Below are 13,909 nucleotides of genomic sequence, written 5' to 3' on the forward strand. Positions count from 1 at the left end.
CGCTGAGCTTTCAATCCTGTTTTGTCGTGAGGTTCTGAGCTTTAGGTGTTTTAACCTCACCTTCAATCATGTCAGGGCGTGGGAAGCAGGGAGGCAAGGCCCGCGCCAAGGCCAAGTCGCGGTCGTCCCGCGCTGGCCTGCAGTTCCCGGTGGGCCGGGTGCACCGCCTGCTACGCAAGGGCAACTACGCCGAGCGGGTGGGGGCCGGCGCGCCGGTCTACATGGCGGCGGTGCTGGAGTACCTGACGGCGGAAATCCTGGAGCTGGCGGGGAACGCGGCCCGCGACAACAAGAAGACGCGCATCATCCCCCGCCACCTCCAGCTGGCCATCCGCAACGACGAGGAGCTGAACAAGCTGTTGGGCAAAGTCACCATTGCCCAGGGCGGCGTTCTGCCCAACATCCAGGCCGTTCTCTTACCAAAGAAAACTGAAAGCCACAAAGCCAAAAGTAAATAAAACCCTGACAAGCCAAAGACCAAAGGCTCTTTTTAGAGCCACCCAAGTTTTCAAAAAAAAAGAGCTAATGCGCTATTTCGTTACCAGCCCCTCAATTGACATTTTGGTGGCTCTTAAAAGAGCCTTTGGGGTTAGTGGGGATGGTCTCGACCTTCCTAATTACTTGTTCTTGCCAGGCTTGTGACTCTCCGTTTTCTTGGGCAACAAGACCGCCTGGATATTGGGCAAGACGCCGCCCTGGGCAATGGTGACACCCCCAAGTAACTTGTTGAGCTCTTCGTCATTTCTCACGGCTAGCTGCAAATGGCGAGGGATGATGCGCGTCTTCTTGTTGTCGCGGGCCGCGTTCCCCGCCAGCTCCAGGATTTCCGCCGTCAGGTACTCCAGCACCGCGGCCAGGTACACCGGCGCGCCGGCCCCCACCCGCTCGGCGTAGTTGCCCTTGCGCAGCAGGCGGTGCACTCGGCCCACCGGGAACTGCAGGCCAGCGCGGGACGACCGCGACTTGGCCTTGGCGCGAGCTTTGCCTCCCTGCTTTCCGCGTCCTGACATTACGGCCAAAAATGCAGTTACAGCTTCTTATTCAAGGAGATGGAAGTGAAAAGGATAACCAATTTGCTGTAATTTATAAGAGCTACCGGGAGGGGTGAAGGGAAGGAGCCCAATCGAACGGCCAATAGGAAAGCAGAAAGCAGCCTCTTCGTTTGCATCCTGCACTACGAGGAAATGACGGATTTCGTAAGTGCCTACCAATCGCTGGGAGCCACATTAAAGCCCCTTATTTGCATGCCAGGGCTTTTAAAGAAAGAAGGCTTTCGGACAAAATGTTGTTTTGTTTTGCCTTTTACTGAATGGCATTTTTTCTTTGCAGCCTAGAGAAGGGTGGGGGGGTCTTTTTTCCCAGTTTAGAGCTAGAAGGGAAATCTTAAGGACCCGAAAGGCCTGCAGAGGGCCTCCAGCAGAAGCACAGTTGCTCCCACTCAAGGGTAGGGATTCTGAAACCGATTAGCCCCTTGAGCCTTCAGTTACCCCCCAAGTCCCGCCTTTTCTGTCTCTCCACAGCCAGACTTCCAAGAGAATATGTTACTAAGGCCCTGCTTTGCAATTCAGTCGTGGCCTTCGGTGTGGCTTGGCCCCACCCCCAGCCGCCTACGCTCTTCGGAATCCGCTGTAACCAAGGACTGGACTAGATTTGTCTTCCTTCTCTTGACCTCCAGGAGGCATCCGATACCGCCTTGAATCTTGCTTCCTTAGCTTTCGAAATGTCGTCCTTCGACTTTCCTCTTCCTGCTCCTTTTCCTCTACCCGTCCCTACATTCCCGTGTCCGTCTGGGCTCTGCCTCCTACCCAACACCCCCCTCCATCCTTCACTCTCACCGAGGAGTCTTCCCACTTCCATGATTTCAACTATAGACATCCAGATTTGTTCCGGAAGCTCAGACCCTTACACCAAACTGCATACTGGGTACTTCAACCCATTTGTCCCAAGAATTCGACCTATCCAACCGCGAACTAATCCAAACGACCCCCAGTCGCCTCTGTTCGCTCTCTTTCCCTGAATTACAACCTAAGCCAGAATCTACACTTACCTGCATCTCAACAGCATATCGGGTAACTTCCCTAACGTCTCTTCAGCCTTTTCTCCGCCCTCCTGTCTGCCTCCTCTCTGCTCTTAGACTTCAGCAACAGCCCTGCAGACGTTTTCCTTCATCCTCCAACTGCCTTCTAGAGAAATCTTTCCTGAGAGTTCTTCCTCCTCAGCTTCCCACCCTGGAGCTTTCTACACCCCTCACACCATTTGCACCCTCTTCCGAGTATCCCCTAAGGACAGGAAGTTGAATACTATAGAGAAAAGAATAGACTTAAATCCTATTCCTTGAGCCCATTTCTGATGTTCTCTCTTTCATTCTCACCTTTATTGAACTGACCTTTATCAAGTATGTGCTACCTACCAGGCATGGGAATACAGGTAGCTGACCTTAGAAAATAGAGGAAATCTAAACTCTGGAAGTTAAAATCGGCTATCTGTAGAGATTATCCCTGGTAAGAATGCTGGTATGGATTTGTGAAACACCCAAGTCCAATCAAAGGCTATGAGAATGTTTTCAACAGCAGAATGTACCCGAAGGTGATTCTAACCCTATCAGCTGTATCATTGCAGAAGATGGATGTATTAATAGAAAGATGTGGTCCACATAGAGTCTAAACGGGGCAATTACCGTAGGAATATGTTGTTTCTCCAGCACTAAGAATGTATATTATATTGTGCTAGACACAAAGGTTTGGGCTATTATAGAAGGGAGTCCTTGGTTGTGAGAACATCATCCTTTTCTCACAACCTGGGTGAAATAATTCTGAAGACTGTCTAACTCTCTTAGCTCGGATTCTGGGCTCAGTTAACCACTTACCAATTATTCTACTTCAAGATAAAAATATGAGGGGCCCCTGGGTGGCTCAGTTGGTTGAACATCTGCCATTGCCCCAGGTCATGACCTGGGGTCCTGGGATTAAGTCCCTCATCCGGATCCTTGCTTGGCGGGAGCCTGCTTCTCCTTCTCCCTCTGCTTGCCTCTTCCCCTGCTTGTGCTCTCTCTCCGTCAAATAAATAATCTTTTTAAAAAATAAATAAAATCTTAAAAAAAAATTAAAAATCCTTACAAGATAAAAATATGAGACTGAGAAGGGGTGAGTCAGTTATGAGAAGATGCATCACTAGAGGGTAATGAATTTGCATTCTAGACTATTCATAAATTTCTAGTGTCTTTTGTTAGTGTGAGTCTCTCCCCAAAAAGCCAGTACACTCTGATAGTGTCAGCTTTTCAGACCTACAGGGTCTGAGAGTGGGGACCCCACTACAACTCTGGCACCTTGAGAGGCCCTGCTTGAGGGGGGGCAGCTGACTCCCCTTCTCTTTACTTCTGATCTCTTTTTTGCTTCTATCACAGTGACCCTGTGCTATTAGGAAAGGTGAAGGGCAAAGAGATTATATGGAACCTTATCATGTGATAAACCCTGTGCTAGGGGCTACCTATGATATAGATGGAATTGTTTGTGTCACAGATAAGGAAGGTGAGGCTCAGAGAAGTTCAAGCCCTTGCTGAAGGTGACACAGCCATCTACTAAGACATGATTAGAACTCAGGTCTGCCTGACTCAAAAATTGTGCTCCTTCACCACTATTATTCACACTGCTTCACTCACTGGGTGTTGGGATTCATGAAGCCACTTAACTTACACAGCCTCCCTTTCTTCTTCTATTAAAGAGAGGAAAAGAATGAGAGAAAATTAGATTTAATATTTTAGATTCCATCCAGCTATGAAACCTTATTAGATAAGTCTAGATAGGCCAATATCCTACAAATTATACTAGGCTCAATTACTGTCTATTGCTCCCCAGAGCTCTTTTCCCAGCGTTCTTACCAGAGCTATTAAAACATGAAATAGAGCAGGCCATCTATAAAAGTAGTACACCATCACAGACAAACAGGCTAGATCTTATTTCCTTTAACAAAAAGGCAACTGGGGTGGTTTTTTTTTAATATTTTCTTTTTTTTTTTTTTTTAAGATTTTGTTAATTTATCTGAGGAGAGTGAGAGAGAGCACAAGCAGGGAGGAGAGGGAGAAGCAGGTTCCCTGTGAGCAGGGAGCCCAAGACAGGGCTCAATCCTAGGACCCTGAGATCATGTCCCGAGCTGAAGGCACCCACACACCCCGCAACTGGGATTTTTAAACCAAGACAACTGAGTTCCTTCCCAGATAATCTAGTTAATCAAACATTTATTTTGCCTTCTCGCCCCATTCCACCATTCTAACCATAATCCTCTCTCTTCCCCTCCCCCTCCCCCTCTCTCACCACGACCCTCAGCCTCCTCCATACTGAGCTGTACACCGTTCAAGCAAGGCCTATCCACAGTTATCTGCCATTGTACATACAGTGGCCTTCGGCTAGAATCCTTCATTCTCCTCTTAACGTGACAGAATCCTCCTCATCCTTCCAGTTTCGGCCCAGATATCACCTGCTCCCTTCCCACACACACAGCTTCAGTGTACCCACCTCTCTGTTCAGATCCTGGTGCTAGGACTTACCACTCTGTGCTGTGCTCTGACTTTGCTCTCACTTCCTTTCTGTGACCACCTCAAGGGAGAGAGACCATGTCTTTTTGAATCTGAGTCCTTAAGGCCTTCTACCTGGCTCTTAATAGGGTAATTAAATGTTTTCAGCATGAATAAATGGCATAGTATTCTTAGGGAATTAGTGTCTTCCTTTCAAATATCTTTCTCTTTACTCAACAACCACTCTCCAAATGCCAACTATAAACAGTAGACGGCAATAGCCAGAGTGATGGAAGATAGACTAAAAGCTCATCAATTAAACAAAAATAATACATCCAACCATAATAGAGTTGTTAGAATAAATGAGAATAAATGTAAAGAACCTAATACAGAGCCTGGAACCTGAGAGGGCCCAAAGCTGTATTAAGAGGCTGAAAAGCTTAATGGTTAAGAGTGCAGGTCCTACAGCCTGAGTCTGCATTGTTTACCAGATCTGTGACCATGGGCCTAACTGCTAGGGGTCTTTGCTTCCTCACTGGTAAAGCAAAAGTCATAACAGTAGCTACTTCATGGGGTTGTTGTAAAAATTTTTAAAAGAGTTCAAATGTAAAACATTTAGAACAGTACCTAGCACCAACATAACACGGGCATCCCCAAAATTCTTTGAACCAATTTGTCCTTTCAAAAATAAACATTAGGTGTATCAGATGACCTAACAATTCCACACCTGGATATACAGCAAACAGAAATGAATGTCTGCACGCGACAAAAAGCATGTGCCAGAATGCAGTATATTCGTATCCTGCCATTCTGCACAACAGTGAAAATGAGCAGATTGCTGCCTTGCACATGGATGAATCTGAGACGATGTTGAGTGAAAGAATGCAAACACAAAGGAACTCATGCCACGTGATTCTCTTCATGTGAAGTTTACAAATGGGCAAAACTAATCTATGGTGATAGAAGTTAGAATAATGGTTACCTGTGGCAGGGTGGTATTGACTTCCCTGGAGCCTTCAAGTTGCTGGAAATTTTCTGTATCTTGATATGGGTGTATTCACATGTAGAGTTAAACTGTACACTTAAGATTTGTAAATTCCTTATGTGTAAATTATACATCAGTAAGCACAAATTAAGTTTTCCCAGAACAAATACTGAAGTAATCATCGCGGAGGGAAAATGAATATTTTGTTGGACATCCCAATCCTCATGTCACAGATTAGTGTTTATTGTTTTTTTTTTTTTAATTACACATGAGGTGGCCACCATAATCTCTTGGTTTAAAGCCTCTAAAGTCTCAATCTGGCCATGACAAACCTTCACTACATAGTAGAGATCATTATGACTATGTTTTTATTAGAAACAAAGACACTGAGCTTCCCTACGGAGTTTGCAACTTACAAAGCTTTTGTTCGTTTTTGCAACAGAAATTATAACGTCATCAACCCTCTCTTCATACATTAGTTCACATATCCACCCAATACATTTAATTGAACACCCAGGTATGCCAACACTGATCTTGACATAACACATTTAGAATATAATGAATATAGGGGCGGGGGTGGTTCAGTCGGTGAAGTGTCCAACCCTTGATTTTGGCTCAGGTCATATCTCAGGGTCCTGAGATCAAGCCCCAAGTCAGGCTTGGGCTGGGCGTGGAGCCTGCTTAAGATTCTCTCCCTGTGCTCCTCCACCCCACTCTCGTGCTCTCTCGAAGAAAAAAAATAATAATAATAATGAAAATAATTTTTGAAAAGAACATAATGAATACATCCCCTCTGCCCAGATCTTTCCACATGGTTAGTTCCCCCTAGTCATTCAAGTCTCTGTTTAAACCACCTCCCTAGCAAGGCCTTCTTCCACCACAGCCTCCCATCATTTCCCATCAGTCACTGGATTAGTGAGCTGCAAAGCCCTGACCAAAAACAAGTCCTGCAGATTAATCTCTTCAGCAGCATGCTGATCTTCTCTCTAGCCCATCTCCTGCCTTCACTCACATTATCTTTCACCAGATTACTGCCAACGGCTTTTCTACTCTTCCCGTTCCTCTAACGCATTCTTCACACCTTAGCCAGAACGATTTAATAGAAAATCGGATTCTTTCTCATCATATACTCTTTCCTGACATGATTCTACCACCCTTACCCACTTCCCCACCCACCTATCCAAGATAATCTCATTCCATCGTCAATAATCCCTGCTTCAAATACACTTCTCAGATGCTAAAATTAGCATAATGAGAAACAGGATAATACATAGATTCAAAGTATCACCCACAATTACAAATGGAAAAAGAATAATTTTACAATGGTGAAACCTGAAAGATACCACTTTAATAAATGATCAGAATTATCACCAGCAATGGGACATATCAAGTTATATGCCCACTAGTATGGTTCGCTGAAAAGGACTCTATCACCTCTGCAGTATTCCTGCCAAAAATGCGTATCCTAAGTCTGAACCATAGAGGAATACCAGACAAACCCAAATTGAAGGACATTACAAAATAACTGGTCTGTACTCTCCAGTAATGTCAAAGTCATGAAAGACAAAGACTAAGGAACTATTCCTGATTTAACAGAGACCAAAGAGACATAACAACTGAATACAACAGATGATCCCAGATTGGATCCTGAACCAGAATATTTTTTTTCATTTTATACAAAAGAGACACTAGTGGGAAAATTAACAAATTTTGAATAAGATCTGTATATTAGATAATAGTACTGTACTGGGGCGCCTGGGTGGCTCATTCGTTAAGTGTCTGCCTTCGGCTCAGGTCATGATCCCAGGGTCCTGGGATCGAGTTCTGCATCGAACTACCTGCTCAGCGGGGAGCCTGCTTCTCCCTCTCCCACTCCCCCTGCTTGTGTTCCCTCTCTCGCTGTCTCTCGCTGTCAAATAAATAAAATCTTAAAAAAAAAAAAAAGATAATAGTACTGTATCAATGTCAATTTCCCGAGTTTGACAATTGTATTGTGGTTATGTGAGAAAATGTCTTTTTTTTTTTTAACTGAATACACATTAGTAAATATAAGAGTTCTCCAGAGAGGGGCACCTGGGTGGTTCAGTTGGTTAAGTGTCCAACTCTTGATTTCAGCTCCAGTCATGATCTCAGGGTTGTGAGATCCAGCCCCACGACAGGCTCTGCACTGGGCCTGGAGCCTCCTTAAAATTCTCTCTCCCTCTCTCTCTGCCCCTCCCCCACTTAAAAAAAAAAGGAGATCTCCTGAGAAAGAGACCCAAATGAGGAGAGAGAGAAAGAGAAGGATTTATTATAAGGAATTGGCTCACATGATTACGGAGGCTGACAAGTCCCAAGATTTCCAGGTGAGTCAGCAAGCTGGAAACCCGGGAAAGCTGATGAAGGGCTGCAAACAAAGAGAACCAATGCCGCTGTTCCAGACCGAGGGCCAGTGGATGAGGACCCCGGAAGAGTCAGTGTTTCAGTTTGAGTCCAAAGGCAGGAAAAAAGCCAATGTCTTAGGTCAAAGTCACCCAGGCAGGAAAGAACTCTCTCTTTCTCAAGAAGGACCAGCCTTTTTGTTCTAATCAAGCCTTTGACTGATTGATAAGGCCCACCCACCTCAGGAAAGGCAATCCGCTTTGCCAATTTCAATGTTAATGTCATCCCAAAACACTCTTACAAAAAAACCCCAGAATAATGTTTGACCAAATATCTGGGTGCCCTAGAGCCCAATCAAGTTGACACATAAAATATATTTTTTTAAAGATCTTATTTATTTATTTTTCAGAAAGAGAGAGCCCAATCAGGGGGAGTGGCAGGCAGAGGGGGAAGCAGGCTCCCTGCAGAGCAAGGAGCCCGATGTGGGACTTGATCCCTGTACCTTAGACTCCTGACTTGAGCCAAAGGCAGCCCTTAACCGAATGAGCTACCCGAGCATCACACGCTGACACATAACCATTGAAGCTGCTTAGAGGTAAATGGGGCTTTATCTCTGAAACTTATTCTCAGATGGCTCAGAAAAAAATTATTTATATGTAGATAGATACATAGAAATAAAGCAAACATGATGAAATGTTAACAATTAGATAATCTGCATATCAGGATGAGGGATTATGTATTAGAAACACTCAGTTTTTCACCTGTGTCGGGGAATACCTCAGTTCAGTCTGTCTCCTGTGTGTTTCTTCCCTGTGAGTCTCCCTTACTAGTCACATAAAACACTTCACTTCCAGATGTGTGGTTTTTCCCCACACCAAACAATTTTCTGCTACACCAGCAGGGTGGCCTACAATTTAATTCAGTTCTGACGTCATACATACCCAAGATAGCATCACATCCCACAGGTTAAAGGACTCAGTTCCACGAGACTGCCCCCCCCAATACACATACACTTCAAACACCAGCTGCAAGCCCAGGTTGTCTGTCCCCTGTGCTCCTGACCAACTGACTATAAATTAGTGTTCCAATCACCCCCTCTTTGGGTTCTATTAATTTGCTAGAGCAGCTCACAGACCTCGAGGAAACATTTTACTTATGTTTACCAGTTTATTATAAAAAGGATATGATAAAGGATACAGATGAACACCCAGATGGAAGAGAAAGGGCAAGGTATGTGGGGGGGGGGCTCTCCAGCATGCCACTCTCCCATACCTCCACATGCTCGCCAACCCAGAAGCTCCCCAAACTCCATACTTTTGGGATTTTATGGAAACTTCATCACATAGGCATGATGGATCATTAACTTCATTTTCAGTCCCTCTCCCTTCTCAAGAGAATAGGGGCAGGACTGCAAATTCCAAGCTTCTAATCATGGTTGGTCTTTCTGGTGACCAGCCCTCATGCGGGAGCCACCCCCGACTGGCCTTATTAGAACAAAAGACACTCCTATCACCCATGAAATGGCAAGGGTTACAGGAGCACTGTGTCAGGAACTGGGATCAAAGACCAATATTAGAACAAGATATGCTTCTAGTGTTCTTATAAGTCAGGATCTTATAAGGTTTTTAGGAGCTCTATGCCAGGAACCGGGGCCAGAGACCAATATATATTTCTATTATCACACAGGGCTATATAGGAATTATTTGTACCATTTTGGGGATTTCTGTAACTCTGAAAATACTTCAGAAGAAGAAGTTAATAATAAAATACACACACACATAGAACCATATATCCAACTCGATATCTCTTCTAGGATACTGTAAAGACTCAAACCCAAAACTGAACTGGGCACCTAATCTTCCCCTTCAGCACCCTTCAAACCGGGGCTTCTTCCAGTATTCCATATCTTACAGAACAAACGCCATCCATCCAGATGCACAGACCTGATAGTCATCCTTGACACTTCCCCTCCCATAACTAACCTATCACCACATCCTGTGGATTTTACCCTCCTAATATGTATCTTGTAGCCACAATTTCTCTCCCCCTTCACCTCCACCTTGGTCCAAGTCATCACCATCTCTCACCTAGCCTGCTACAAGTAACGTCCCAGCTGGCCTCTCTGCTTTCACTCTTTTTTTTTTTTTAAAGATTTTATTTATTTATTCGACAGAGATAGAGACAGCCAGCGAGAGAGGGAACACAAGAGGGGGAGTGGGAGAGGAAGAAGCAGGCTCATAGCAGAGGAGCCTGATGTGGGGCTCGATCCCATAACGCCGGGATCACGCCCTGAGCCGAAGGCAGACGCTTAACCGCTGTGCCACCCAGGCGCCCCTCTGCTTTCACTCTTATCTCTCAGACGATTCACACTGCAGCCAGACATCTTTGCTAAACACAAATTGAAAGACAGCTTGATGCAATGCATGATCTTTGATTGGATTTCCAAAAATAAAAAGCTATAAAGGACACTAATGAGACAACTGGGGAAATTTGAATATCAACTATATATTAGATAATAATATTACATGAATGTTAATGTCTTGGGTGTGGTAATGGTAATGTGGTTATATAAGAAAATGTCTTTGTTTTCAGAAGCTATATGCTGAAGTAGATAGAGGTGCAACGTAAAGATTTCTGCAACTAACTCCCATATGATTCAGCAAAAATAGCGATTAGTTTATTATTGTTATTATATACATACAAAGTCAAAGAGAGACAAAGCTAGTCTGGTAAAATGTCAGTGAATCTAGATGAAGGGTAAATAGGGTGCTCACTTTACTACACTTGCAAATTTTCTGAAAGTTTAAAAAATAATTTTTTAGGGGCGCCTGGGTGGCACAGTTGTTAAGCGTCTGCCTTCGGCTCAGGGCGTGATCCCGGCGTTCTGGGATCGAGCCCCACATTTGGCTCCTCTGCTGGGAGCCTGCTTCTTCCTCTCCCACTCCCCCTGCTTGTGTTCCCTGTCTCCCTGGCTGTCTCTCTCTGTCAAATAAATAAATAAAATCTTTAAAAATTTTCTTAAAGGCTAGGGAAAAATATGTCATTCTGTTCCATTTTTTGAGTGAGATAAGGATACTGTGGTTATATAGGAGAATATCCTTGGAGATACACGTTGGAGTACCTGATGGTGAAATGTCTCTGCTATCTGCAACTTATTTTCAAATGGTTTAACTAAAAAAAAGTATATACGTATATTTTTAAAGTATATAGATATATACAAAGTACTTGAATACATATGTATAAGGATATAACATACATAAATGTAAAAAATAGTGAAAGGTAGATGTTGCTTTGGATTCAACTTTTCTGCAGGTTTGACATTTTTCAAAATTAGAAGTTAGGGATAATACTTGGGAATATATGGAGAAATAATAAAATATTAAAGATACAAAATAAAATACAAATTGAAAATTTACATATCATCTTGGAAAAAAGCTCATCCTGTTACAACCCTGCTTAAAACCTTCACCAGCTTCACACTGTTACCAGGACAAAGACAAAGTCACCGAACAGGGCCTAAAAGGCCCAGTATGGTCCAGCTTCTGCCTTCCCCCAAACAGGCCTACCTACTCACTCGCGCCCCATCATCATCATCTCTGCCCCGCGGCTCCAGCTACACCTAACTACACCCTAAGAAACCACTCCTCCAAAGTTCCCTCTCCTGGCCTTTGCGTGTGCAACTACCACAGCCTGACTATGAGGGACTGAGACAGGGGCTTTCGAGCGGACTCTTCTAAACCGTTCCCCCAAAAATCTCCTCTCTACCCTTTCCTCTGAGCCTCCAGGTCTGAGTGACATGACTCCTTGGCATCCGGTTCTCAGTCCCATCATAGCACTTAGCACCCGGTATTGTAATTTCCTGCTTACGTGTTCTTCAGTGTTCTGTAAACTTCTCGAGGACCGGGCCTGCTTTATTTCCCAGTCTCCAGAACTGGTCTGCGCACAGTAATTATCTGTGCAGTAAATGGAATGAGCTTCCATTTTCTTGTAAAATAAAAGAGTTCAGCTCGATGACAACAAAATGTATCAAATAACAGCAGTCCCAACTGAGCAGGAATTTCCGGATTTTTGCATCCCTCTGCTTCAGACCTAAAAACACGAGTCGCCAAACAAACAAACAAGACTACAGTTCCCGTGAGCCTTCGGGGCACCACGCGCGCCTGCCCGTTCTACTATCGCGTAGCCAGGACTCCATTTCCCAGCGTGCTTTATGACGCGACGACCACCTTTGTCCGAGAACTTCAGGAGTCCGGTTCCTGAGCTACAACTGCGGTAGCCGAGGCTGAGCGGAAGGTAGAAGGGGCCCAGGCTGGGGTTTAAAGGGGACACTGGCTCAACCACAAACCCGGAGTTGCACTTACGCTGCCTTTGCAGCCTCCGGCCCACTCCCTGCTAAATGCGGGCCCTTTCCAGCCCCTCGTCGGCCGTCCGCTGCCCTCGGCTGGAGGCCAAATTCCCCTTCGTCACACAGAGGAAAGGAACTCTGTGTCTTGAGTCGAGGCGGGCACCCCGCAGGAGCAGAGTGTGGATGTGGGCGGCTGGGGGTGGGAGGGTGCGGAGACTGGACTCTCACCGGGTGGGAGGCCCTGCCCTCACTGCTCTGGGCTTTGTCTCTGCGGCAGCCGATGCTGAGTGGGCAGCTGGTCGGGCGCCTGTTCTCCATGGCCGGTCGTGTCTGTCTATCCCGGAGCAGCGCAGGACTGGGGACCATCGGTCCCGTCGAGGCTGCCATTCGGACGAAGTTGGAGCAGGCCCTGAACCCCGAGGTGCTGGAGCTGCGCAACGAGAGCGGCGGCCATGCGGTCCCACCAGGCAGCGAGACGCATTTCCGCGTGGCGGTGGTGAGCTCTCGCTTTGAGGGACTGAGCCCCTTACAACGGCACCGGCTGGTCCACGCTGCCCTGTCTGAGGAGCTGGCTGGGCCGGTCCACGCACTGGCCATACAGGCACGGACCCCCGCACAGTGGCAGGAAAACCCTCAACTGGACATAAGCCCCCCTTGCCTGGGTGGGAGCAAGAAAACTCGGGGAACGCCCTGAGCCCCAAGAGAGGGAAGACTAGGATTCTAATGGTTTGGGAATAAACTATGGGCTTCCTTTCCTTCAGTACAGTCTGGTATTTGCAAGGGATAAGGACCCTTGTGTCCCATTCAACCAGCACATATTCTGTGGAGATAGCAGCTCATTTCAGATCAAAGCTTACCCAAGGGAAGAGTAGTGCCCTTGCCCTTTACTGCTTAGGAAAAACTGCCCAGGCATTTCATGTTGAATTGTGACTGAGGAACCACCAGACCTGATGAGTTGTAAATAATCCTGTACATTAAAAGATAAATTATCATAGGAGATACACTGCTTTTTATTGTTAATGGCCTGTTGAATCAGTGCTACAGATGTTCTTGGAAAAAGAAAGATACCTGTAGCCTAGGGTAGTCCCGAAGGGCTTCACTGGGGGGAAGTGACCTAATTGGATCTTTAAAAGAAAGCACAGACTTAAACCAGAAAGAAGAGGAAAGATGTTACCAGTAGGGGGAAGAGCTCAAGCAAAGGCATAGAACTATGCTGGACTAGATAGTGACTACACAGTACATCTGAATTTCATACCATGGGAATGTTTGGCTTTCTATCAACCTGTCCATTTCCAAAAGGATTTGCCTTTGTATCAGAAAAATCCTTAACAAAACAAATAAAAACCAAAACACGCTAAGGCAGTAAAAAGACACTAACATAGAAAATGAGTATAGAAGAAGGAGAAAACTTTATATAGCCCTTTTTCTTATGAGCCTTCTAAAGTCATATTTCTCAGGGGAGCTCAAGTGATGTCTAGATAAACAGCTTTGATGACCTTAATGTGACAGTAGAATCTGGATGCTAAAGAAATAGATGGACATATATCTTGATCATTTTCAGCTACAGTTTAGACTGCATCTGGCTGGACAGTAGGAAGTCACTGAGTTTGAGGAAGACATACCAAAGAGCATTTTGGGGCCGGGTGATCCGGCAGTGAAGTGTAAGTGAGTTGGCATAGGACATTGGAGGCACAGAGATCAACCAAGA

General features: G+C 45.4%; 3 protein-coding genes across 3 annotated transcripts; 2 read left to right on the top strand and 1 right to left on the bottom strand.

Annotated features, from left to right (window-relative positions):
• The first annotated feature begins 13 nt into the window (after window positions 1-13).
• LOC100466373 (histone H2A type 2-C) lies at window positions 14-493 on the top strand. The gene has a single exon (XM_002930223.4). It carries the CDS (start codon window positions 69-71, stop codon window positions 456-458), a length of 390 nt encoding a protein of 129 aa, XP_002930269.1. The 5' UTR covers window positions 14-68; the 3' UTR covers window positions 459-493.
• An 87-nt stretch (window positions 494-580) lies between these two features.
• On the bottom strand, window positions 581-1,143 carry LOC100465958 (histone H2A type 2-B). Its single transcript, XM_034643187.1, has one exon. It carries the CDS (start codon window positions 1,008-1,010, stop codon window positions 618-620), a length of 393 nt encoding a protein of 130 aa, XP_034499078.1. The 5' UTR covers window positions 1,011-1,143; the 3' UTR covers window positions 581-617.
• Window positions 1,144-11,980: 10,837 nt separating this feature from the next.
• BOLA1 (bolA family member 1) lies at window positions 11,981-13,198 on the top strand. The gene is made up of 2 exons (XM_002930220.4): window positions 11,981-12,149; window positions 12,479-13,198. The coding sequence occupies exon 2, from the start codon at window positions 12,482-12,484 to the stop codon at window positions 12,893-12,895; it is 414 nt and encodes a 137-aa protein (XP_002930266.1). The 5' UTR covers window positions 11,981-12,149; window positions 12,479-12,481; the 3' UTR covers window positions 12,896-13,198.
• The last annotated feature ends 711 nt before the right edge of the window (window positions 13,199-13,909 follow it).

This window comes from Ailuropoda melanoleuca, chromosome 2 (assembly GCF_002007445.2).
Source record: "Ailuropoda melanoleuca isolate Jingjing chromosome 2, ASM200744v2, whole genome shotgun sequence".
Taxonomy (NCBI): Eukaryota; Metazoa; Chordata; class Mammalia; order Carnivora; family Ursidae; genus Ailuropoda; species Ailuropoda melanoleuca.

Bases quoted from the DNA above. Each gene is read 5' to 3' on its own strand.
- LOC100466373 (XM_002930223.4), top strand. From the start codon at position 69: ATGTCAGGGCGTGGGAAGCAGGGAGGCAAGGCCCGCGCCAAGGCCAAG.
- LOC100465958 (XM_034643187.1), bottom strand. From the start codon at position 1,010: ATGTCAGGACGCGGAAAGCAGGGAGGCAAAGCTCGCGCCAAGGCCAAG.
- BOLA1 (XM_002930220.4), top strand. From the start codon at position 12,482: ATGCTGAGTGGGCAGCTGGTCGGGCGCCTGTTCTCCATGGCCGGTCGT.